The sequence below is a fragment of the Bos grunniens genome, chromosome 21, assembly GCF_055505025.1.
Source record: "Bos grunniens cultivar Pamir isolate PY7600 chromosome 21, Bosgru_T2T1.0, whole genome shotgun sequence".
Classification (NCBI taxonomy): domain Eukaryota; kingdom Metazoa; phylum Chordata; class Mammalia; order Artiodactyla; family Bovidae; genus Bos; species Bos grunniens.
The window spans coordinates 15,002,875-15,028,792 of NC_141185.1; the positions used below are offsets into that span (position 1 = coordinate 15,002,875).

Sequence of the window (25,918 nt, forward strand, 5' to 3'; positions counted from 1 at the left end):
TAAACTGTGAAGAAAAAATTTACATACAATACAGCATATTAATACAGTACAATTTTTTTTACTCTTTTAACATATTTTGTAACTACCTTTCTGGGGAAGGACAGTGTTCAAGGGGAGCGGGAGAAAAATATTCCTAATGATAATATTAAGCTTAAACTAATTCCTAACTGATGGCTCCCCACCCCCCCCCACAAAAAAAAAATCCTTCACCTTCACTCAAAAATTTTACCAAGAAATATGTCCCCAAAGCCTCCTTTTATAAACAGACCTCCTGCCCGCCGTGTGTGGCCATATTGGACCCCACCCCGCCTAGAGGAATGAAGACCCCCATCAGAGGTGGAACCCCAGCCCCTCCCACGGCTCCTCCCATCACTCTTAGCGAATAGCGGCCCCTTGTGGTAAAAGTCAGAATAGACACAGATGATGAGGGCTCATGGCTCATTCAAAGAGAGACCCAGGGTGTGCTGGGGCTGCCTGGAGTCTCTGCCAGGAAGGTTTTAAGAGACGTCAGAGCAGTGGAGACAGTCCTCCAGAAACCTAACAGAAGTCAGGGGGATCCCCCAGGAAATGATGTCCACTTGGAGGACCCCAGAGGGTTGGGCTGACTCCCCGGGTGAATGGAGCCCACGGAGCCCTGCAGCCTCCAGACAGGCAACAGAGCCTCCCTGGAAGGGGTGTCGGTGTTCAGTGGCCTCTGGGACCTGGCTTTCTGTCTGCTGTGCCAGCGTTTTCCCAACACCTTCCCTGTGTCTCTGGTGCGCTGGTGGAGGTACGCATCTGCGTTCCACAGAACCCTCACTGCTCACACAGGCTCAGCCTCATCTTCATCACATAGAACTGGTCTGCATTTCCTCGCCCGGATTCTGAGATCCTTGAGGGCCCCGGCTGTGCATTAAATTCTATGGTATGTTTCACACCTGGCCGCCCAAAGGCTGCTGAGGTGTTGATGGATTGCTGCCTCTCCAGAAAGACAGGAGCGGGAATCCAGGGCTGTTCCTCCTTGGGCGGGCTTGTCTTCTTGCCCTGCCATAGGACTTAAGGCAGATGATGAACTTAGAGAGTTCCAGTCCTGTCCAGCAGCCGTCGGAGTTGTTGACTGCACAAACTGCCCGCCCCCTCCTGACCCTGAAGCCCACCCCGCATCAGTGGAAGGACGTCAGCTTGCCAGGGCGCTGGACACTGAGACCCCATGTGACCCTGCTTGCCCCGGTCCTGTTCGGAGCTTGTCCACACCTCTGCTGAGGAGCCAGCAGGAGGGGGACGATGCTCAAGGCTCCTTCTTCAGAGGGCTTGGTGCCAGCACTGGTTTCTTCCTTTTTCTGTTTGTTTCCTCTTCATAGTCATCACTTTGTGGGCAGACAGAGCTATTGTGGAGTCTGGGGAGCTCAGCAGCGTCTGTCGCTGCGTCTCTTTTCCCCAGTCCCATGTTCCCTTTTTGTAAAGGAAGACGGTTAGGCAACAAGATACACAGGTCCTGTCTTGGTGTCTCAGTCCAGATCAGATGGCCTGCAGCCAGCCTATAGATGTATTTTTTCCTGCCCCCATCGTATTTAAAACTGGGAAATGCCACGTAAAAATCAGTATGTCTGAATTCTCTTTAAAAATCGCACCCAGCAATGCTGGGCCGTGCTTTCCAACACTACCATCTTGGAGCTGGAGAGCAACTTCCCTCTATAGATGGGGCGGCATTCCCAGTTAGCCACAGTCCCCACCACTCCCTATGGTGTTACACTCAGCCCATGTCATTCATCACACAGCCTGCCTCACTCTGAAGACATCTGAGGGTTTGACCCTAGAAGAGGGTCTGTGAAGTCGTTCCTAGGACAGAGCCGGGAGCACACCCCATGAAAAAATAGGAGCGTGAGAGACCCTGGGCACTTCTTAATTGAGTTCATCTCAGGGGAACCTATAGGAGCAGGAAATCCTGAATTGCTTCATTTTCTTTATTCCAGTGGTCAAACACCAGCAACTTCAGAGCTGAACTTTTTAAGGAAAGCTCAGACATTGGAGACGTATGGAGTGGACCCGCACCCGTGTAAGGTAAGGCACCCCTGTGGCTGGAGACTGCACCGATCTTGCCCCCCGCCCACCAGAGGATGACAGGCAGGGAGGGACCTCATGCCTGCACCCCCCCACCCCTTCAATATTGGGATGATTGGCTTCATTAGTGACAGAGGGCAGAGAAAACATCTCATTGTGAAAACTCCTCTGGATTCCACTCTGCGGAATCTTGTGCCACATCAGAGCTGAAGCATACAGGCACAGTCCGTCTAGATAACAAATCTGAAACCAGGGCCCCCCTTTGGGAGCCGTGGGTAATTTGGTGGAACTGAGTAGAGGCGGAAGGTGGGCGCCCTGCCCCTCCCAGGGAATGATCAGAGGCAGCTCAGCGCACAGCCCACCCTTCTGTGACCCGTAATCTAGTTTCTGTCCAGGAGTGGGTTTTATTGACTGTAGAGCTGCAGTGGAGTCGCACTTAATTCCATTATGCGCCTGTGAGGGCGGGACGGGGACCAGCCCAGGAGGCTCTGCCCAGAGAAACCCTCTGTAATTACTCACATGCGTCTGGCACTTGGGAGATGAGCTCGGGCAGCCGTGGACACTGAGGAGATCGGTGGAGACCGTGGCCCTCTCTCCCTGTCTGTCTGTGGCTGGATCCCCCCGCATGTCATCTCATTCCAGCTCTGACGCTTCTGGTCTCTGCCTCAGTCCTCCAGATCTGTGCCTCTTTCTACCACCAGAGAGACCCCAGCAAAACTGACTCTTAACATTGACCTCTTGTTCCTAAAAAGTGAGGGGTAGTGTAGGCTTCCAACAAGAAAGAACAGAACAGAAACCAAAGAAGACAGAATTACCTTTCTCGTGGCCCCTTGGTGAGGAGATGCTCTTGCATAGGATTATATGCCGAAACTTCAGTTAACTTTGAGAACATTCTGGCACTCAGAAACCTGGCCACCCTCCCACCTCCACAGTTCCTTGTCCACCAGCACAGCCGATTGACAGATAACCCGTGTTCCTGAGGGCACTGTCAGAAAACACATTCAGGCCGGTTTATACCGAAAAAACAAATGACATACGGGTATGTGCAAGTGAATTCGCAAAGCTTCCCGAATAATGCCTTCTGCACCACCAGCGTAGTTTAACTTGCATTGATGGCTTGGATACCAACGGCAGAGGGCTGCAGAGGACCGAAGAGAGCTTTGGGGTCAACTGGCCTTGGTTTTAGTGCTGGTCTCCTCCTTACTGGGGCCTTCAGAGGCTTCTCTGAGCCTCCCTTGCCTTGTCCATGTGAAAGTCCTCAGCAGATACTCCTGAGTCACTTCAGGACCTCAGGAGACACCGCTGCCTTCTTTTCTTCTCCGCCACCCTGTGCATGGCTGAATTTGCTCCAGGTCTTCTCACAAGACTTTCAGGACTGAGCAGTTTCCTGGCCAAGAAGCAAAAACAGAATTGTCCCATTTCCCAATGGATTCAAATGAAAACTGGTAATAAAATCAGGTACCACTGCAGGAGAAGACACTGGAGAAGAACCAAGCTGGGTCTTTGAGGAGTCTTGCACGTGAAGCGGCACACGTTAGGCTGTGTCAAGGTCACTTGCGTCTTATCATTATCACTTTGAGAGCACGTACTGTCTGACCTGCTGGGTGTTTTATTGGGAAAATGATTTTTCTCTGTGTCAAGTGTTTCTGCACTAGTGCTTTTGGCTTAGTAATAAACACGTGAGGCCTTTTGTTGGGGAAAAAAAAGACATAGCTGCCTAAAGATGCATATGGTCAACCGAAGATACCAGGTCACCTCTGCATGTGACCCCACATCTGTTTGGTCCCTGTGAGGAGAGGAGGGTCCCTGGGTAGGGCCGTCACCTGGTGGCATGTAACCTGAGCATGACAACTGAGTGGAAGGCATGAAGGTCTCTCCTGTTGTCTCCGGAGATCTGGAAGCCAAGGAGCAGCCCGCTTGGTGTCCAGCCCAAATCCACATGCACCCTGGGACTGTGGGGCTCCTGGTTCAGCCCTGTCTTTGAGCCTGTCCACCATCAGACACAGAGGTGAAGGAACCAGCGTTCATACCAGGCACTGCACGAGGCCCAATCCCATGTATCACATCATTTCACCCCCGCGGCATCAACTCCAAGGAGGAGGGAGGGAGGAGAGGCTTGTGGCATGTCTTCCCAGGCAGGCCCACTGGAATCCTCTCACATTATTTTCTCATTTAATCCTCATGCCAGCACTGGGGTGTGGATATTATTCTTCCTGATTTATAGACAAGGAGATAAAGGTTCCGGCAGGCCGCAGTGCGCAAGGCCCTGAGTGGCAGAGCAGGAATATGAACTAAGGTCCCTTCCTGTTGTGCATCTCTAAGGAGCAGAAGCGCCCAGGAGACTTCCTCGTGGAGAAGGTGGGAGCAGTCATCTCACTGGGCTTCCACGCCCGTGTTCCTGGGCTCCATACTTCTTGCTGGTGCAGGGCCCTGCTGCAGGCCCCACGGCTCATCTCCTTGGGTTCCAGCTTAGGATCTCCTCAGCCATTCTGGGCAAGGAGAACAGTCTGGGAGCCTTTTACTCTTGCCACTAAGTAGAGTCACTTTGGTGATAGGCTCCCAAGCACTCGCCTTGACGTTGCTACAAGGGGAGCCGAAATAAGCTGGAGCACTCGGTGTAATAAATACTGATGATTTCTATTAACAGAGAGGCAATTACTGGGCCCTGGGAATCTGGGGCACGCAGCCCGAGGGAGGACAGAAGAAAAAGAATCGTTTCGATAATTAAATGAGAGCAGAACAAGGCTTCGGCTGGGCTCTGTTCTCCTGGACTGATTAAGAAGCTGCTGCTCTTCCTGTCCATGCTGATGGTTTCTTTCTGCCCAGGATGTCCTTGCCTGGCCCTGGGACTAGGAAGAGGAGATCATACCAACTCTGGGTGGAACAGCCAGAGGGCTCCTCTCTAGCTAGCTGTCTTACACTAATACACGAACCCTGAATTCGCAAAAGAGAGCCTTTTCCCTGGGCCCCAGCTCCCGGCAGAAGCCCCCAACAGACCAAGCCTACAGCTGCTGGAGGAGAAAAATGGAGCAAACTGCTGATGGCCCAGCCTTGTGCCTGCCCCCCCAGCTTGACACTTCTCCAATATCAGGGGATACCATCTTGCTCCTTTCAGGGAGCCTGAGCCTGGTGCTTTGCCCTGGTCTCCAGACTGTGGCCCCCTGCCCTGCTGAGGCTCATGGACTGGTCGAACTCATCACATGAGTCCCTCCTTATCATGAGTCTTGAACGTGCCATTTATTGAGAGCCAGCACATGCCAGGCACGTACACACAGTATCTCATTTCATCTTTACAACTCTGCTAAGAATTCATTCTTGTCTTCTCTTTAAGATAAGAACACTGAGCTTTGAGGGACTAACATGTCCAGAGTTACTGGCAGGGACGGTACTGGGACACGAAGCTTCGATGTCTCCGTGCTGTGCTCTTTCAGTTGTCGTCATGGTCTTCCACCTGGAGAGATGGCGTTTATTTAGGAACAGAGCAGGACTCACACCACCTCTGATCAAGAGAGGACAAAAAGGCCCATGAGACTTGAAATCATTGTAGAAAAATGTAACAGAAATTGATGAGGTGGTTTTATGCCTGTTCTGTACAGACCAAGAAAAAAGTTGACTTCAATAGGATCTAGATTAGATCAACCACACAAATGCAAGGTGGTGCCGTTTCCTTGCTCTTAAAGTGGGATCATTTGTGTTCATAATCCAGCTGCGTAGGTTCCTCTCTCAGAGAAGGCAATGGCACCCCACTCCAGTACTCTTGCCTGGAAAATCCCATGGGCGGAGGAGCCTGGTAGGCTGCAGTCCATGGGGTCGCTAAGAGTCGGACACAACTGAGCGACTTCACTTTCACTTTTCACTTTCATGCATTGGAGAAGGAAATGGCAACCCACTCCAGTATTCTTGCCTGGAGAATCCCAGGGACGGGGGAGCCTGGTGGGCTGCCATCTCTGGGGTCACACAGAGTCAGACACGACTAAAGTGACTTAGCAGCAGCAGCAGCAGCAGCAGGTTCCTCTCTAAAGCCACCCCCTATCTTGACACATCGCCCTCCGACCTCAGAAAAGCAGAACAAGAGGGATCAGTGCTGACTCGCCTCACCCTCAGGTTGGCCCCTCTTGGCTACCATGCAGAGAATGTTAGGTTTACTGCCCAAATGAAAAACTTGACTAAAGTCACTTAAGTGGCAAGTTTCTGCCAAGGTTTGCATTTCTGAGCTCTCGTGGGTGGATGCCAAGCCTCTTAGAGGGGGCTGCCTGCTCTCCTTATTGCCACTGTACATTCTTGTGGCCGTGTTTTTTGTTTGTTTGTTTAGACTTACTTTTTTTTTTTTGGACATGCCTCATGGCTTGGAGGACCTTAGTCCCCCAACCAGGAATCAAACCCATACCTCCTGCAGTAGAAGTGCAGTCTTAACCACTAAACCACCAGGAAAATACCATGACTGTTTAAGTATGTTGAAACTGGGTGACTCTCATGATTGGCTTAGTGTGAAGGTCCCCCAGCTCCAAGCTCTTTCAGGAATGGGCATCACTGTCTGGAAGAGCATGTGCAATCTTCTTTGCTAAGGTTTTTTCTGTTTGTTTTTTTTAAGAATAATAGAGGCTTCATCCACCCAGATTGAATTAGTTTCCGTCAGGTCCAGAAGAAGGACTGTGTGACCTTGAGCAGCATTAACAACTGAGAATGCTGTGGTCCTGACCCAGTCACCCCCAGGATGTCCTCGGGCCGGGGCGGGGGCGGGGGGTGGTGGTACAGACAGAGCCTATTTCAACTGTATTCAGAGGTGGGTCTGGGCAAAGGTGGCCCAGTGTTCCCATTTCCAAGAAGCTGTCAGGACTGATTTCCAAAACTCCTTTTCTGGGCAGAGTGATCATCTCAGGGTGAACAGTTGATGACTGATGGATGCAGGTTAGGTCTCATGATGGGTTCCATATGAACACGTGAATGACTCTGCAAACCCATCCCCTCCCCAAATCACCATTGGCCTTGTCCTGGCAGTACATCATTTAGGCCATCTTCCTAAAATTAGACAGAAATAATATATTTTTTTCCTTTTTTAATGATTTTTTAAAAAATTATTTGGCTGTCCTGGGTCTTAGTTGTGGCCCGTGGGATCTTTAATCTTTGCTGCAGAGTGCAAGATCTTTAGTTACGGCGCGTGGGCTCTCAGTTACGGCATGTGGGCTCTAGTTCCCGGACCAGGGATGGAACCTGGGCCTTGGCATCGGGAGTGAGGAGTCTTAGCCACTGGACCACCAGGGAAGTCCTGAAAGTAGTATTTTTTGAAGTATGTATGGTGGTCCTCATCTTACAGATGAGGAAACTGAGGCCCAGAGGAGCAAGGAAGTTACGGAGCAAATTAAGAAGCATCGCTAGGGTCCTAAACCAGGACTGAAGCTCCTTCCACAGGGATGAGGCGCAGGACGGATACGGAGCAGGGCTGGTGGTAACTGCTGCATGGCTGGCAAGGCCTGGGTGTTTACTCCACTTCCCAGGTCACTGATGGCGCAGTCCGGGGGGCGCTGATACGTCAGCATGGAGGGGACAGGCAGGAAAGATGGCTGAGATGGGAGCCTGAGGGACAGGGTATGGCCGTCTGTCACTTCTCTCCCTGTCTTCATCTCCTTCTCTTGTCAGTAACTCGTCCTTTCACATATAAACCCCAGGGGCAGGCCTTTCACATATAAACCCCAGGGGCAGGCTCACAAGGAGAATGGCTCGTTAGAGGAAGGAAACCAGGAAGCTTCCAGAGATGGTGTCGTTGTGGCCGCCTGTGCGTTTTCACGCTGGCCCAGGTGTGAGGTTTCATGCTGTAATTCCAGTCCCGCTCCTCACGTGCAGAGACAAGTAGCAAACCCCCCAGCTGCCTGGCCCCCGCCCAGTGGATGCCAGGTGCCAGGGCCTTGCAGCAGCTCTGTCTGCAGCTGTTGCATCAGAAACAGTCTGGATAATTGCTCTCTTCCAATGAGAGGGTGGATGGGGATATAGCACAGGTGCTATTATTATTTATTGGAAAGATGAGTAATATTTACTGGCGTTTAATCGGGGTTTCTTCGCATGTTTGCTCCCTGCTCCTAGTCAGCCAGTCTGGTCAGGAGAGACTGTTTCTAAGTCCAACACATCCTTCACTCAGAGGCCAGCCCTGGGGTATCTGGATGGTGCGGTGACCAATGCCAACCAAGGAACCCAGCCAGCGCCACCCAGCTCATGGGAGGGCCTGCCCTTCCCTTCACTGTCACCACGATGACCTTCACAGAGGTCTGACTCCTCCAGCCCGCCCAGTTAGTGCTGGCACCCCCTGGCACACTGCATTGTGTATTCAGCCGTTAGCACCCACCACCAAGCCCTGATGACAGGCAGGGGGAAGCCCAGCCCCATGGCTTCACAGTATCTCCATTCAGGTTATTTTTAAACAGCTTTTTGCTGTGCCCATGGGTTGAATGATGCTGTGTTTGCAGCCAAGTGTTGGGGTCACAACAGACCGAGAGGAAAGGACAGTAACAGCTGTATGTTCGTTCAGATGTTTGCAAAATGTACATTTGGTTTACTCCCTGGGCCCAGTGTTCACACCTGTAACCCTGGCTCGAAGAGACAGTTTTAAGGCAAAACTGTACTTTTTTCTTGAGGCAAGGCCCGTGAGGCCCTGCAGAGCCCCTGCAGAGCCCCCACTGTTCTCAGGACTGATCAGGCTGAAGGTCTGCGCCAGTGAGGCAAAGCTGGAAGGTGGGAGAGGCTAGGAGAACCCCACAGCCACAGCTCCCATCTGCACACATCACACCAGGGACCCGACTCTGACCCTGCGGCACCATCTGAGTTGCACCTCAGATGACTGTCCTGCGGTCAGTCCCATTCAGTCAGCATCCAGGCATAATTTCTGGCCCCCTGCACACCCTCACCCCCCAGCAGAAGAGATGCTCACCTGTGGCCATTATTAGGAAGGAAGCACCTCTGAGAGAATGTACCCCAGGAGCCAGCTTTCTGGGCCCCGTCCCAGCCTTGAAAAGGCCCGGGCCTTCTGGAGCCCATATCCCATGGGAGGGAACCAGGACCTACAGCTTCTGCCGCACCTTCTCCCCTTTCTGCCCAGCAGAGCCTCAAGCCTCTTGTTCACCGGCTGAAAGTGACAGGTGATCTCTTGGTTGGTTCAGGCGACACAGGGCTGGCGGTAACTGTTCCACTTGGCTGGTTGCGTCTTACATTTTCTTCAGCTAAACTTTCCTGAGGGAGTCCAGTGTGTAAGGCCATCATGATACTGATTACTGCTATTCTCACTCACTCAGAGCTGCCTTCTCGAAATACAATTCACACATCAAAACAACCCATCCTTTTCAAAGTGTGCAGTTCGATGGTTTTTAGCCCGTTAACAGTTGTGAAACCGTCACAGCGATTGAATTGTGGGGCATTTCCGTCATCCAAGGAAACCCTGTACCTCTTGGCTGTCCCTCCCCACCCCCATTTCCCCGCAGCCTCTGGCAACCGGAAACACACTTTTTGTCTCTGTGGATTTGCCTGTTCTGGACAAGTCATATAAACGCAAGCGTACACCGTGTGCTCTCTGATTAACTGGCTTCTTCCACTTGGCACAGTGTTTCCAAGGTTCATCTGTGTTGTTGCAGGTGTCAGAACTTCATTCCTTTTTACTGCCAAATAATATTCCATTGTATGCATGTGCCACATTTTGTTTATTCATCTGTCAGCTGATGGACATTGAGATTATTTCCACTTTGCAGCTGCTATGAATAGTCCTGCTCTGAACGTTCATGCACAAGTTTCTGTGTGAACGTATGTTTTCAGTTCTCTTGGGCACATACCTAGGAGTGGAATTGCTGGGTCACATGGTAACTCTACCTTTATCAATCTGAGGAACTCCCAAACTGCTTTCCAAAGTGACTGGACCATTTTACAATCCCCCCAGCAATGTGTTCTCTGGATATTCGCAACAGCTTTCTAAGACTGGTATTATAATCTACAACTTAAATTAAGGCCACTGAGGCTCAGGAAAGGTAAGAAACTTGCCTGTTCCTTTCAAATGCCAAGCTCTTCCCTCTGTGACTGGTTGCCAAGTATTAACCCTATATCCTCAGAGGACAGCTGTGTTCTTATGCCTGCACGGTCCTATGAGAAATCTTTATGTTACAGGACGTGTCAGGAAATGCTGCGTTTCTGGCCTTCACTCCTTTTGGGTTTGTTGTTCTGCAAGGAAACAAGAGGGTCCACTTCATTAAATGGTGAGTATCTTCATTTCCAAAACAGGCTTTTTACCCCTCACCAGCTGGGGAGGGCTGTGGTTCCCATGTCCTTTGTCTGTGAGTGGGCGAGTTCTGGTTCTGAACCCTCTCCTAAGCCTTGCGTCCGTAATGGTAACTGGTGAAGGTAGCGGTCTCTTCTAGGGATCCTGTTCTTCCAAAGGGGTGTTCCTGAGAGCCATCAGCCTCTCCAGAGAGAGAAAGGGTGTGGATACTTGGTTCCTGTGTAGGATGAGGTCTAGAGCTGGAGCCAGTGTCAGGGAAGCAAAGTTCCTATGAGAACCGAGTCCTTGGGACTGACCTCTCCTGGGGGCAATAGCATCTCAGGGAGGGTCACTTCTTACCCACTCTCCTAACAAAGGAGGGCTTGCAGTGACCCTGGAGCAGACAGAAGTTACCCTGGTGCTCTGCAAAACACTCTCCTCAGACTGAACCTCTCGGGGGGCACTGCCTATGGAAACAGACGCTGCTGTCTCCCATCCCCTTTCAGGGCTTAGGGGTCCTCGGCCTCCAGGAGTCACATGCCTCCCCTTTGTCCCCTCCCACTCCCGTCTCCGGCAGGCAGGAGCCCCCACTGCAGCTGCACGGACTGCTTCCTCCCTGCTCATCTGCCGGGGTCTGTTCTGCGGCAGGGCTCTGTGAGCTGAAGCCGCAGACTCTGGTTTGTTGATGGACACGTGGCTCTCTAAGAGAATCTTTCTCGGGGGCACGCAGACACCGTGCAGCCTCATCAGACCATGCTGCACATTCTCCTCGGCCCCTGCGACCCCTGAACCTCCCTTTAGGCTGCCAGGTCTGAGCTGGTCCGCTCCTCAGGGGCTTGGACAAGCAGCTTTCCTTGGCCCAGCAGGGCTAGCCACGGAAGCCTGCTCCTGGCTTATCCCCTTGGCCTTCTCCAGAAGAGCTGGTGGGAAACCCGAGGACAGAGCTCTCCCTGGCGAGCTTTCTGCCGGGGGTGCTGCAGGCCAGACACCCCCTTTCCAACCTTCGTGACTTTTGTGAAGCTTGGAGACACAGTCATCATGAGAGTGCTCATGAAACTGCTCCCCAAATGTGCCCAATCAGGCCGCGTTCCCCAGAAAACCCCTTTCCAGGGTGGGCCTGCTGCACTGCACTAACTGGGGTACACCCCAACACTCCAGTTTGCCCGACCTTCCCAAGTTGGCCTCACTCACTGCACTCTCTAGGTGAAGATGGTGAGGGTTTGGGGTCTTCTGTCCAACCAGATCTTTTCAGACACTGAGCAGAGTCAGGCACCGCTCTCCTCGTGAGGGGCACTTGCCACATGGAGCCTCTGGGTGGTCTGACGTTCCCAGAGCACCCACATCCTGGCCACACTCCGACCAGGCCAGCTGTCACATGAGGCAACTGGTAGGGAACATTTTAGCTAAAAACATGGAGGACTCGCCTGTCACCAGGGCCGGTGGTCCCTAAAGGACCCTCACCCTCCAGAAGCCCTACTGCAGCTCTCCAGGCTGCCCCAGACCCTTTTCCTTCTCTGGCTTCTCTCACAGCCCACTTCTTCAGGAAGTCTCTTCATCTCTCTCAACGTCAGAGTAACAGATGTAAACTTCAATCTGACTCCCAACAGAAAATTTTCTCCTTTCCTACCTTGCTTGTTGAAGCCGAGATGATCCATGTGCTTGTTTATGTTATCAGTCGATTGATAAGTACGGTATTCTGTACGTGTACGAGAGGTGGATTGCCTGGGAGGGAGCCTCACAGGGAAGGAACCCCACGTGGCTCGTATGAGCTCGGAACTGGTGGTCAGCAGTGCGAGCTCTCATCCTGACCCGGCCGTGGCTTCCAGGGAACAAGTGGCCTTCCTCTGCCCCAGGAGTTCTGTCCGGGAGTAAGCCGGGTACACTGTTCTTATTTCTGCTGCCATTCTAGGATGTTGAGGAAAAGCTCCCTAGAAATCGCAAAGAGGAAGAAGCCAAGTGGAGGCAGATATGCGTGGTCAGACCTCCCTGCGCGGGGAGAGGGTAGAAAAATAGACTCTGCCCCAGTGAGGTAGGAGGGGGCCTTCGGGCTCCACAGGGAAGCTGTCAGGCAGATCAGTGGAAGGGAAGTTGAGGCCTCGGTCGATGCAGAGGCCTGGTCCTCTGGCTCTCAGGGACAACCACCTAAGCTAAGACCCCGGTCCGTTTTCCCACTTTGTAAATGTCACCAAGGCTGAGAGCAGGATGTGGAGGTGAGGTCGAAGCTGTGCCATGTACAGTAACCATGTCACTTCTTCTGATTTGTGTCTGTCCTGCGGGCGATGTACCCCAGTATCCTGTTTGCCTCTTTTACTGCAGCCATTCACTGGGCTGGTGGCTTCAAGGATTTTTCTACACAAACCCCTAAGCCCCTTTCCTGGTCAGTACGCTGCATGACTGTTCCATGTAATCTGTCCTCTCTCTGGTATGTTGCCCTGCCCCCTCCCCGAGATCGTCTGACATTTGTCTGCATTAAACTGCATTCTCCATCCAGTGGCACCGTCACCTGAAAGACTCAGCTCCCTCAGAACCCGGTTGCATTGTTTCTCATTATTTGCTGTATCTTGAACTTTGGCCTCATCAGCTACCTGTGGCACCTTACATTTGACAGTCCCACCTAGATAATGCACCTGTGTTATGAACCAAATCCTGAAATGGCCCAGGACCACTCTACCTAGACTCACTGCCCGTGCAGACATTTCCCTTTTACAGCCACTGTTGATGAGCCCGAAATCCTCCTATCACCCTATTATGATAGTGATTGACCAGAAACTGTGGGGTGAACTGTTTCAGCGACTGTTCTCTAAGGCCCCTGCGCTGCTGTCTTGTTTCGGTTCTAATTTTGGCTAAAACTGTGTCTGTGCCTGGAGCCCCTTCCAGTCGGGGTGGGCTGTGCATCTACGAGACTTAGCTGTCAACAGGCGGCCCACAGCGAGCTGACAGGCGCTCTCTTTGTGCTTCTAGGAATGAGGTGACCAAGCTGAAATTTGAAGGAAAGACCTTTTATTTATACGTAAGTCAGAAAGAGGTGAGTGCTAGTTTCCTTCTCTTCAGGGAGGGCCGGGGCTGAACCAAGGTGGCCCACCAAGGTAGAGCTAAGCCGCCTGCAGGCTAAGTCAGGACCAAGGGCAAGATATGGAGGTGAGGAATGGAGGTGGCTAGGCCCTGGAGCACAGGGACTTCGTCAGGGACGCTGGTGACCCCTAAGGTTCCATACCTCCAGAAAGTACAAAGTAAGATTCTTTTGCTTCCATATGAAAATTCCAGGAAGATAATAAACACCCCCAAAAAGAAGAAGAAAATTCCAGATGAGAGTGCCACTCTCTCTGGGGAGGGCTCGTCTCGTTCACGCTAGGCCAGCGGAGACTCACTCCGACGGGACCTGACTGCCAGGCGTGCCCTTGCACACTGACCTGAGCTCTGCCCGTGGGTGCTGAGGCTGCTCTCCCCACCTGAAGCCGATCCCTGGGAGCGGTAGGGAACCCTCAGACAGCCCCGGGGTCAGTGTCCTGGCCCACTTCACCCTTCGCGTCTCCATCCACACTCAGCTGTTCCTATGTGGGATTTTTTGTAGGAAAAGAAAATTATTCTCACATATTTTGCTCCAACTCCAGAAGCCTGCAAGCACCTCTGGAAATGTGGAATCGAGAACCAAGCCTTCTACAAGTGAGTGGATACCTGGGGTGGGGACTGCCTTGATCACGGCAGAGTCAGAGAATCAACTTTTAGAGCAATGATGGGCAGGAAACCAAGAAACTGACAAAGGCGAACACGAGATGACAGCGCTGGGCTTCCTTATAAAACCCAGAGTCCTTTCCAGGTGACTGTACCAGCTGGAGGGTCAAAGCTGAGGTCTGGGAGAGTGCCTCAGCAGAGCTGCCCAAGGGGTCTACCTTGTGATGTCCTTGGACAGCTGCCCGCCCCCCGCACCCACCGCATCCCCCGTGGCAGAGCAGTTCTGTGTCTTCCTAGGGGAAGGCTTGGGCCAGAGAAAGCCCATGGGTATCTGTAAGCTAGCCCTGTGGAGCCATTCAGAGGCATGGGCGACCCAGAATACAACAGCTCCATGAAGGAACAGGCACAACCCAGAACAGTTTCCTAAGTCTTGGAGAGACTCTGGGGCCCACTCCCCAGTGGGTGGCCTGGTGCTGAGCTGCAGTTGAGGCCCAGCCCTTCCTGGCGTGTCACTGACAGAGATGTTGCCAGTGACAGGCCAAGCGCCCGGGAGCCCGGCGTTGGGGTAGCTGGAGGGAGCAAGGACTTGTCTGTTACTGAGATACCAGCTTAGAGCACAGCTTACTAAATGATTTTGTAAAGTTATACTGAGGCTTTTGTGCCCAATTTTAAGAAAGTGGTTATAAAAGCATCAAGAAGCAAAGAAATAGCCCATCAACAAACTGGGGTGATGCCAGAAAAAGTATGTTTGCTAAAACTCTTGGTCTTGTTTTTAAAACAGAATGTAGTGATTTATCCCTTAATAAGCTGCATCTTGATCAGAACAACAAAGACAGGATGTGTAGTATATTTCTCCTCTGACAGGCCATAGTTCTCCCTGTCAGGGGAAGGGGGCTGGAGGGGGTCAGGGGGCCCCATCCTCCCCACTCCAAGGACTCTGCTGCCTGCTGTGGGATGTCTCCTCCCTGTTCCTCCCTCCTCCCCAGAGGCTATTCCTTGGGCAGGTTTTCTGAGCTGTGTAATAACTTCTGTGCATTTGATACCAGAATTGGGGGGAGGAACTGAATTGACAGCCAGAACTCTCACCTGAGTGGGCTTCTTTCTTCTCATGGAGAAGGCACGCGGAAGACTTTCATGTGGTCCCATTTCCCTCCTTTTCAATCCCTGGCTGTCCAAGGAAAGCCAGGAGAACATCTCACCATTGTTTTTGGAGGCCTACCTTTGCTTTTCCCTCTGTGCCATGGTCTGAACCTGTGACCAAACTCAGTTTCTGAGTCTTTCATGAATAGATCTCCACACCCTGACAGCACCCACAGTGGAAACCAGGGCTGCTTGCCACTGTTTTCCACTGACTACTAATTAAGTATTAGAAGCCTGCATCCTGGGTCCGATCCCCACTTATGCCCAGTCTCTATCAAGAGCCGCTCTGGCCTCACTCAGCATCTGCCATGCATTCAGATCCCTGCTTTGTGTCTGGCCTAGTGTTTCACAAGGTGCTGGCTGGGTCAGACTCAAGAACGTGCTCCGATAAAAATGTAACTGCATATCTGACACGTATTAAATATTTTGAAGCAAAAAAAAAAAAAAAATGTGCTTAGGCAGGAGGGCAGGTAGGCTCAGAGGCTCGTGGAGCCCTGACACAGGTGGGGATGGTGTCCCCAGGAACTGCTGTTCCTGGATATAGGGACGCCTCCCTAAATGTTCACTGACCGCTCAGGACAGAGGCTTTGGACCAGATTGGTTCCCAGCTGGGTTAGCACGACATGCAACCCAGGGCGTGTTGTGGGTGGAGCTGGGTCTTAGGAGATTCAATCTGGGGAGCTCTATCCAAGCTTTCTTGTCCAAGTGTGAGAGGACTAAAGAGGTCACAGAGGTCACTCAAGAGGATAGATAGGCTGTCCACAGCCTGGACAGCGGTGTTAGTAGGTATTCTGAGAGAGGGCGAATGGGTCCGAGTTCAAATAAATGGTGGAACTTGTACTAAAGTTCAGCTAGTTTTTTCATTTCAGGGCTTTTCAGAGTCTCTAAAGTGATACCACACTGTAGATTCTCTCCAAGGAGGAGACAGAATAGGAAGGCAGACTCTCCTCTCTTCTCCACCCACAGTTACCCAGATATCCACATGAACTCTCAGATGCTGGTTCTGGGAGGGACTCCTGAGGTCAAGAAGTCCCAGCTCCACTATTTTATAGAGAAGACTGGGAGAGGAAAGAGACACCTGCCCAGGGCACACTGCTAACAGAGGCCTGGCTGAGGTTCAGCGGGTGGCATTCTCTTACTCGGCCAGCCCCTGGCCCTAACGTTTATTCTTTCGGTCCTCCTGGGGAGCCCCAGCCGGCACTCCTGAGGAGCCCGTACACTCCTGATATGGAAGCAGGTTGCAGCCTGCCCACCCCCAGCACTGAGGCCGTGAGTGTGGCCCTCAGGGGCTGAAGGAGAGTCAGAAACAAGTGGGGCTGTGAAGGGCCTTTTCCCAAAGGGTTTCCTCAAGTAGCCCTTGGAAGGAGCTGGGGACGCGCTGCCTTAGGCGGTAAGGCCTCGCAGGCCGTCTGTCACACTGGACTTTGCCTTGCTGCAGGCTGGAGAAGTCAAGCCAAGTGCGCACAGTGTCCAGCAGCAATTTATTCTTTAAAGGGAGCCGGTTCCGATACAGGTAAATAGTGACAGTAAGTAACCACTATGGACCTATTTTCAGACCCTTCCCTGGAGCACAGTGGCTCAGTGGTCCTTACCCTTGAGAACAGAGATGCTGGGAACCTCCAGAAAAGCCTGTGGTTTCCATCCGGTTCTCCTATCTCCTAACCCTTTGACTATTTCCTTCTCTGCAGCTGTTTGCCTGTAGGGCTTGACAATATGTATCTTCTCCTCCTCCTCTTACAAAAGCAGCAAAATAAGAACTGTAACAGTGATGCCTCTCATTTTTGTCTAAAGATCTTTTTTTGAGGCAATATTTTTGGAACATGCTGGACAATGAAGAATCATTCTTTAAATGAGAACGGAAGATCCCAAAGCCTCCAGATAGAGAGCTTTCAGGACGCCTTAGGGCTCTTTACCCCCACAAGCAAGCCCTTCTCAGTGGCCTGAACACTGGGATGGGGTAAGCCAAAGAGGCTACTTCCCAGTGCAGCCAGTTATCTGAGATCTTAGAGAGAGCGCGTCCTGGAACACTGTCTCACTTCCTGCTGCATGTTTTATTTTACTACTTACAGCGGCCGAGTTGCGAAAGAAGTAATGGAGTCTAGTGCCAAGATCAAGCGGGAGCCACCAGAAATACACAGGTAAGCTGCCAGGGGCTTACCCCCAGCCAGGTCCCAGATCAGATCTCAGGATCTTAAGTTGAGCGCTATGAAGATTCTGGCCATGACAGCTCCCAAACCAGGCAGGAGGCTGAGGAGACCAGTCTCGGCCAAAGGCCTACAGAACAGGCTGACCCTGGTTCCCTGAGCCCTGATGGAGAATGAGGGCAGGTGGGTAAATGCAGCCAAGACAATACATGGGACCCAGGAGCCTCCTTCCTGGGTAATTCTCTTTGTCATCCCAAGTCCTCAGATTAGTCACAGACTTCAGCGGACACGCCTAAGCAGCAAGATTTCATGGGTTCTGTAAACAGTCCGTGAAAGGAAGTCAGTCACACTAGGTCTGAAATAGTTTCAGGATCCATGCTTTATGTGTAAGTGTAAATCAGGCATGTCCAGGAGTCCATCTCCTAGAACCTGATGAGACCCGGGGAGAAGACGATTGGCTAAGAGGGCTGGGGTTGCCGCCAGCCTGACCTCTGTGAATGGGAGAGGTCATTACTCCTGCCTTCACACGGAGCCGCAGCCACCAGCAGCCCCTGTGGGAAGTCAGGGGAGGCTGCAGAATCGGTCTTAGGCACATTTTTAGGAGTGCCGCATATCCTGGGCTCTACCCCCCTGAGTCCTGCCCAGGGACTGGTGGCACCACTGCCACACTAAAGAAAGGTTCTGGTGGGTCTGGGATGTTAGGAGATTGACAGGTTTGAAGTAGTGTCTCTGACTGGGATCCAGGGACTAAAGGGGATAATGATTTTAAAAAACAAAACTTAACACAGCCAGGCAATTCTATGTAACTAGAATACAACTAGTCAACTCTCTATCTGTCTGTGCACTGAGTCAAGAGTTCTCTTTTTCTTTAACCTCAGAGCGGGGATGGTCCCCAGCCGCAGCTGTCCCTCCATAACCCACGGCCCAAGGCTGAGCAGCGTCCCCAGGACCCGCAGGAGAGCTGTTCACATCTCCATCATGGAAGGTGAGCCCGAGCTCTGGAGGTGACCCAGGGTCCCTCCACATTGCAGGCTTTCACTGGTGTTCCAGATCTGATACCCGGTCTCTACAGCCTAAAGGATCAAGGTGGGTGAGGCAGTTCACCAGGAAATGAAAACCCGTTTGCATGGTCCTGAAGCATTCCAGTAGCTGCCACCACCTTCTCCTTTTGTAGAAATCTGTCCTCTTGGTGGAGGCGGAAGAACGACAAAGTCTATGTATCTTCACCAAACCAGACACCCCCGTAGCTGAGGCTGACACCCCTCCAGTCTCTGGACTGTTAATAACATGAGGAGACTCTAGGACTCTTGTTGTCAGCTGTGGTCACTGACCCGGGCTGCCCCACAGGCCTGATATGGGTATAAAGTTGAGTGCTTTCCTTCCTGAAGATGACATTTTGGAAGGCCTCAGAAGGTGTCAAGGAACAGGACACAGAATATGACTGCTTCATACCTCTCTGTCCTGGAGGCTGGGGAGGGAAGGCCCTCAGCCCTTTCTGTGGGAATGCTGTTTGTTAATGAAAACGGAGAATCCCTTAGGTTAGGAAGGACATTGTTCTGCTGCTCCTCTAGGAGGATCCCTGGCTTGTGCTTAGAATTTAATGATGTGTCAGTGACTGCATCACCTGAGTATGGCACAGAACTACTAATAGGCTAGGGGTTAAGAGCCCCGGCCGGGCAGCCACCATCAGCTGCCTTAATTATGGGAGTACCATAGTGCTCCATTTGTAAAACTCCATGGGGCTGTGAAGAAGCTGGTGTATGTGCGAGTACTTTATTATTTTATGATTTTTGGTGGCGCCAGATCTTCCTTGTTGCGTGCGGGCTTTCTCCAGTTGTGGCAGTGCTCGAGCTTCTCTGTGTGGTGGTCTACTGTTGTGGAACACAGGTTCAGTTGCTCCGAGGCATGTGGGGTCTTCCCGGACAAGGGATCAAACCCATGGCCCCTGCGTTGGCAGGCAGATTTGGATCAGTCCCTGTGCAAGTAAAGAGACGAAAGCACTGACTGGCAGCAGCAAGCACTGCAGAGAGCCCTGGTCCAGACAGAAAGCTGAGGTCAGCACAGGAGCTCTGCCGTGCATTTTCTGGGGCAGCTTGCTTAACCTGAGCCTGTTGACCCCACTGTAGGGGGGGATGGGTGTCATGGGTGGGGTGGCCTTGTAAAGTACCAAGCAGGTATGGAATTACTGAGTTCTGGCTGTCATCAGACACTGCCCCTGGGTTTTTCCTATCTGACTCTTCAGTGGAGAACTGAGCCCGGCTCTCTCATTCTGGGGTGTGCATCTCAGCAAAGCGGAATGTCTTCTCATCTTTTGAGGATACATATCTTCCTCCCCTCTCTGAGGCCCTTTTTGCCATCAGGTCCATCCCAGGACTCCTGCAGAAAGTCGGGACAGCTGTCCTCCCAGAGAGAAGGGCCACCCCCAGGGGGAGCTGGCACTAATACAGGAATCACAGAGCAGCCTCGGGCATTACTGCTCCCCAGTATAGGGAAGAATATCAAGAAAACCAGCATTCCCAGAAGAGGGGAGACTGGGGCCATCCAGGTGGGGATACAGGTCATCGGGAGTAGCTGCAAGCAGGGTTAGCAACACCCCAGGGGTGGGGACACTGTTCTCAGGCTTCTCCAAGACAAGCAATGGGGCCGCCTCAGCTCCCAGCCAGCGCTGGCTATGCCTTCAGCCTCCTCCCATCGTAGCAGCAGTAAGCTCCTCAACATCCAAAAGTCACCTGAGCTTGCAAAATGGCCAAGGAGGATGCAGAGGGCAGAGGCCACATGAAAGCCGTTAGAGCAGAGAACCCCTCTCCCCCAAAGGCCAGGGCCTGGCCTCAAAAGCTCAGCCTCAGAACTTGACACCTGGCAGATGACAGCCCAGCAGGCCTCCGTCCCAGTGCTCCTCCCCAAGCCACCCTGCTCCTCACACCCTGTGCCCCAGGCTGCCTACAGTCAAGCACAGCCTCCATCCCCACCCAGGGCCCATTTAGACCCAGGAGGGAGCAGGCAGCTCAGAACTGCCCCAGTGGGAATAAACTCACAGGCAGAATGAAAGTCAGTGTGAGAAGAGGCAGATGGACATCTGCCTTGGAAAAAATACAAGACTTCAGCAGTTAAGTGGCTCTTACCAGTGCGTGCATGCGTGCTTAGTCACTTCAGTCGTGTCCGACTCTCTGCGACCCTATGGACCATGGCCTGCCAGGCTCCTCTGTCCATGGGATTCTCCATGAGAATGCTGGAGTGGGTTGCCATTTCCTTCTCCAGAGGATCTTCCTGACCCAGGGATCGAACACACGTCTCTTATGTCCCCTGCACTGGCACTGGTTCTTTACCACCAGCGCCACCTGGGAAGCCCAGACAGTACATGACTTCTTAAGCAGAGCAGGAGAGAGGTATGAGCCATGTGCTTAGTCACTCAGTGACGTCCGACTCTTTGCAACCCCATGGACTGGCGCCCGACCCAGGGATCGAACCCACATCTCCTGTGTTTCCTGCACTGGCAGGCAGACTCTTTATCACTGCGCCACCTAGGAAGTACAGGGGTCATGAAACCTAGTGAAATAAAGAATGGATCATTTCAGGAGGAGAAAGTTCAGCTGCATCATCTCTGAGGGCAGTTTTGCCTTTAAAGCCCCTAACATGGCTGATCCCCACTGTCCACCCAACCAGGCAGGGAAGGGTGGGAGGGACGTGACGGGGGCCTCAGAGAAGGGCACAAACCAGCACAACTCTCAGGAAGTTATGGACATTTGACATGGGCTCATGCTCCATCAGGGGTTGTCTTTCCTGCAGTCCATACACCATATAAATTGTTATCACAGAAACCATTTGCCTTTTCCAGGGGAAAGCTTTGTTTTTCTCCAAAAATGGGGGTAAACAGCAAAAACATTAACGTAACATTGCAGTTTGAATGAAACCATGTAATCTCACTGAACTGAAACCTTTAAACAGAAGCCTGCACTGGTTGGCCCTGCCCTCTGCTCTCAGGGATGCCAAGATAACACATTAGCACAGGCCTGACCCAGAGAGGTATGTCCGTTCCTGTCACTCACTGTACCCCCGGGGGCACCAGTCAGCAACCAGCCTGCACAGAGCCCAGCAGAGGACAGGGCCCATTTCCAGCCGCAGAGCCCCCTCCTCACACATCAGAGCCTCACATCACAAGGCCCCCTGACTCTGTGGCTTCACATCCTGGGTTTTCTGGGGCGGTCCCGCTTCCTCTCCCCTCTGGCATCACCCCTACCCTCTTGGTCCCTAACCCTCTGAGAGGCCTGGGGCCCTGATAACGGGCCTCAGGGAACCAGCTCTACAGGCTGGGAAAACATTACTTTTTATGGGTCTAAGTGCTTCTAACTGAATCCAGGGCCCTGATAAGCTTGGCCTCTCAGAGCCGCTCTGCTGTCTCCAGCACGGGAGGCACTGTGAAGGGGCTGCCATGGCGTGTGATCAGTGAAAAAGCCTGCGTCCCTGGTTGGGTTTCCTTCCGTGACCCCCTGTACCTTCTCTTCCTGGCTGGTCCCATGAGGAGACCAGCTGGTTTCCACTGAAGACGTGCCTGCCTTCCTGGGCCACCATGGGGAAAAGCCTGATTAAGATTCACACGCGAGTCCGAGTTCAGCTCCGGCTGACTAATCACTGCCTCCGGCCCCTGAGCGTGCGCATCCTGAGGCTGGGGCCCCGGCTTCAGGGGAGGCTCCTGACCGCTGTGCCCCCCAGCCCACTGGGAGCCGACTCCAGGCAAGGCGATCAGCTGGAGCACCTCCAAGGTAAAGAGACACCCTCTGTCTTGCTGTGCCGCCCACCTGAGCCATCCCAGAACAACAGGCTTGAGGCGAGTGATGATTTCTACTGAAACCTGAAGCTCTGTACAGGACTAACGTGGCATAGGAGTGATGATTTAAGATCACCTTACAGGTGGATCTGAGAGTGGGTGGCCATTCCCTTCTCCAGGGAGTGAACCTGGGTCTCCTGCATTGCAGGTGGAATCTTTACTGTCTGAGCCACCAGGGAAGCCTGCTGTTGGGGGAATAGAAGACTAATATTTACTGAATAATTTTGTCTGTCGGGCGCTCTCCTTAGGGGAAAAATGCATGCGTAGCCAGTATCTTGCTTACTGAGAGCACCAACAACTCACGGTGACGTGGCTTCTGCGGTCCCTCTGATTGTGCTTTCTCATGTCACAGCCTTTGCCTCTCACCTTCCCCAGCAAGCTCAGAGCTGAATTGTAGGCCAAGCTGAGATTGCAGTGAAGTGGCTTCTGGCAGCTAATCTGGTCATGTGCTGGAAAATCTGCCATCAGAGCTGTCCTTGTGAGGTGCAAGGGAGAGGAGGTTCCCGAGAACAGAGAGCCACAAGAGGATTTGGGAAAGGAGCTGAGCCAGCATCACGTGTAGTCAGGGCCTGAAAAGGCTTCTGTTCTATCAGGAACCCACTTCACACTCGCAGGCACGTGTTTCTCAGGCTACACGTGCAGTGGGGGCAGAAGAGGGGAACAGAGAGCAGAGGAACATCGAAGGCGCTGCAACAAGGGACAGGCTCTTAATTCTACTTTATTTCATGACAGTTTCTTGGGCAACTTAAATCTAAGCCAGGTGCAGGCTGTTCACTTAATTCATCCTGGCCCGCTGTTCCGCTCCCCGGAATCCAGCTGGATGGTCGTCAGCACCATGGAATAGAAAGATGCTAGGACGCTACCATCGCCTTTGCCAGTACCAACCAACCACATGACTCTGGAAAGTTTTATAACCTCTTGCCCTATCTACTTCATGAAGAATGTTGAAAGATAAAAGTGCTTTGAAATGTTTAAAACATTATACAGATTTAAGAGTTTAGAGCATAGGGACAAAGGAAATACAGCCAGGACCCATGAACCTTCTGAAAGCAGGAGCTGAGAGCTGTGGCGAGTACACTAACGGTGATGTGATGGGGAGCAGAGGCGGAGAACGGGGGGCTGCCATCTGCCCCACTCACCCCAGCCACTCGTTCATTCCTCTGGAGAACCTGTAACTGTGCATATGCTGAGAACGGCTGAAGCAGCCTGGGCAGGCAGGCGGCCTGGCTGCAACTGACTACCCTACAAGGAAGCTAACGAAGATGAGACACACTGCTTCTGAAAGGTGACTGGCACCTTTTAAAAGAAGCTAACCCTGAGCCAGAAAACTCCCTAAGCAGCCCTGGTTAGGTCAGATCTTTACTACTTGGGAATCTGGTTCAGTCTGGGGCAGTCAAGGTCAATTTCAGAGCAATAGAAAGGGACAAGCTTCTCTTGATGTGGACCACAAAGGTAGGGAGGGCCACTCCGGCAGCACCAGTGTGTCCAGGAGTGGGAAATGCAGACACTGAGCCTGAAACAAGAAGCCTTTTTCTTGGGAGCTTGGTGACAGAGAGCACGGTGACAGGGTGCTCAGCCAGTCTGAGTCCACATCCTCAGGCCTGGGTGGCGGCTGTTTGGTTGAGGGAAGTAACCAGTTTCTGTTTTTCCCTACCAGAGCTTAAGCTCTGGAAAGTGAGAAATGTTCTGAGAAAGAGAATAATGAGCACTTTTAGGGCCAGAAGACCCTTCCTCCAGACAAACGTAAGGGAATTTCCCACTGGTCCTCTTCTCAGAGACCAGTCTACACTCCAGGCTGACTCCCCTGGCTTCACCTGTTCTGGACCCGGCTCATTCGAAGGTGAAAAGAGAGGGCAAGCACTTAGGAAGAGCAGGTTGGGTTTTCACCCCACTCTAGGTCAGTACAGCTAAGAGTGGAGGCTGAAGAGACTGACAGCAACTGCAGAAGTCCAAAAGATGAACTCACGAGTTCAAGGAGCAGTGTGTTCAGGTGTCAGGAGGACACTCAGCTCCAGAATAGGTAACTGATGAGGCCCCATTGGGCAAAACAGTCTCCTCTTCATTCCTGCCTCTCAAGACCCTCAGCTCCCTGAACCAAAACCCCAGCTCTGGGTCAGAGATAGTTTGCAATTCTCTTTCAGGTTGGGCTGAGCCAGGACACCAAAGGCAGGAAAGGCAGAGTCTGTAACGACTATGGCCAAAACTATAAGCAAAGAGAGGAAAAAAACAAAACAGAAACTTACAGCCAGTGACACCCTGATTCCTGCTGCTTCTCTGGTCATACTCTTGATGCATCAAAACAGAGAGCAGGGGCGACGACGTGGGGCTGCAGAGGGGCTTCCAAAGACATCAGTGACCAAACGGAACGGGGCTGCCTCCACCACACAAAGCGCGCTGGTACACAAAGGCCTGCTCACTTCCCCTTTGTCTTTCTAGGCCTCGAGTCCCTGCGGGACAGCGCCCACTCCACCCCAGTACGTGCCTCCTCCCACGGGGACACGTTCCTGCCTCACGCGAGAAGCAGCCGGGCAGACAGCAACGAGCGAGTCGCCGTGATCGCGGACGAGGCTTACAGCCCTGCGGACAGCGTGCTGCCCACCCCTGTGGCCGAGCACAGCCTAGAGCTGATGCTGCTCTCCCGGCAGATCAACGGGGCAACCTGCAGCATCGAGGAGGAGAAGGAGTCTGAGGCCAGCACCCCAACTGCTGCCGAGCTGGAGGCCCTTGGGGGCGAGCTGAGGGCCCTGTGTCAGGGGCACGGCAGGCCGGAGGAGGAACAGGTGAATAAGTTTGTTTTAAGTGTCCTCCGTTTGCTCCTTGTGACCATGGGACTCCTCTTTGTTTTGCTCCTCCTCCTGATCATCCTTACTGAGTCTGACCTTGACATTGCCTTTTTCCGCGATATCCGCCAGACCCCCGAGTTTGAACAATTCCACTATCAATACTTTTGTCCCCTCAGGCGATGGTTTGCCTGCAAAATCCGCTCAGTGGTGAGCCTGCTCATTGACACCTGAGAAGGCATGAATCCTCCCAATAACTAGCCAGGTGGACCAAGGAGCCCGGCTACCCGTTCCCAGCAATGGGGCCCATCGCGGAACCATCGGCACATGTTCCAAGTCCTCCTCTCATGACTCAGAAAGTCCACAGCCTAGGAGGGTCGTTTCCCAGAAGAAGAAAGGGGCTAGGCACACGCCTTGTCTAAACTAACTGGGAAAACTCATTTCCTTCAGAGGTTCTCTCAAGAAAGGCTCAGCAACTCCGTTTCTCATCCTCCCAATTTGCAGGATAATTTTTGGTTCTGAATTTTGATTTTTCATAGATGTGTATTATTTTGAAGATATCAAAAATAATTTATTTTGTTATTACTGATTCTCACAGTAGTGTCACCCAGCAGATGAGACACTAGTTGAAGACTAGAGGGCTGTCGTCTTCTGTTTACCGCAGGAGCTTCCCTGCTGGGGGCCCAGCAGACTCATCACTGCAGCCTCAGCAGGGCAGGTCAGGGGCCTGGACAATGGGGACTGTCTAGGTTTTCTTCCCAGACAGAGCTTTTAAAAAAAAAAGTAAACATCCATGTAGAACGATTAAATGGAAAGTTGCTTCTTATGACGGTCTGAGTTGGATTTTCTTTTCCTTTTCTTTCTTTCAAATCTGAGTAGAGTGGGGATCTGAAACGACCACTGCTACAGCAGCAGGGGTGGGATAAGTCTGTCCCCTTAGACTAGATCCTAGGGAGCATCACCATGAGTTCTGTATAATCAACTTAGACTCCTGTGACTTTTTCTAAGGACCTCAAGACTTTTACAGTGCTCCAGAAGCAATAGGTGAATTCAGTGGCGCCAGCAGTAGACAGCACTGTCAGACGCT

General features: G+C 52.3%; 1 protein-coding gene, 1 long non-coding RNA gene and 1 pseudogene across 6 annotated transcripts in view; 2 read left to right on the forward strand and 1 right to left on the reverse strand.

Moving 5' to 3' along the window:
- The window catches only part of FRMD5 (FERM domain containing 5), a 321,183-nt gene extending 295,265 nt beyond the window's left edge, over window positions 1-25,918 (forward strand). For 2 of the 4 annotated variants that reach the window (XM_086363251.1, XM_086363253.1), the window contains exons 7-14: window positions 1,953-2,040; window positions 10,180-10,268; window positions 13,232-13,295; window positions 13,842-13,933; window positions 16,521-16,595; window positions 17,152-17,220; window positions 18,105-18,211; window positions 24,488-25,657. In XM_086363251.1, the coding sequence (XP_086219377.1) occupies window positions 1,953-2,040; window positions 10,180-10,268; window positions 13,232-13,295; window positions 13,842-13,933; window positions 16,521-16,595; window positions 17,152-17,220; window positions 18,105-18,211; window positions 24,488-25,065 (1,162 nt within the window). In that variant the 3' untranslated portion in view covers window positions 25,066-25,657. Of the gene's footprint in view, window positions 1-1,952; window positions 2,041-10,179; window positions 10,269-13,231; window positions 13,296-13,841; window positions 13,934-16,520; window positions 16,596-17,151; window positions 17,221-18,104; window positions 18,212-24,487; window positions 25,658-25,710 lie in introns of those variants that run through there. The other 2 variants (XM_086363254.1, XM_086363252.1) reach the window with 2 other exon arrangements.
- On the forward strand, window positions 2,488-3,694 carry LOC147349139 (large ribosomal subunit protein eL39-like; annotated as a pseudogene).
- Window positions 18,981-22,436, reverse strand: LOC147349140 (uncharacterized). 2 transcript variants are annotated; one of them, XR_015149477.1, is made up of 2 exons: window positions 22,355-22,436; window positions 18,981-19,201 (listed from the first exon to the last, which is right to left on the reverse strand). It is a non-coding gene; the product is annotated as an uncharacterized LOC147349140 (long non-coding RNA). The 2 variants fall into 2 exon arrangements; XR_015149478.1 differs by lacking the exon at window positions 22,355-22,436 and adding an exon at window positions 21,720-21,838.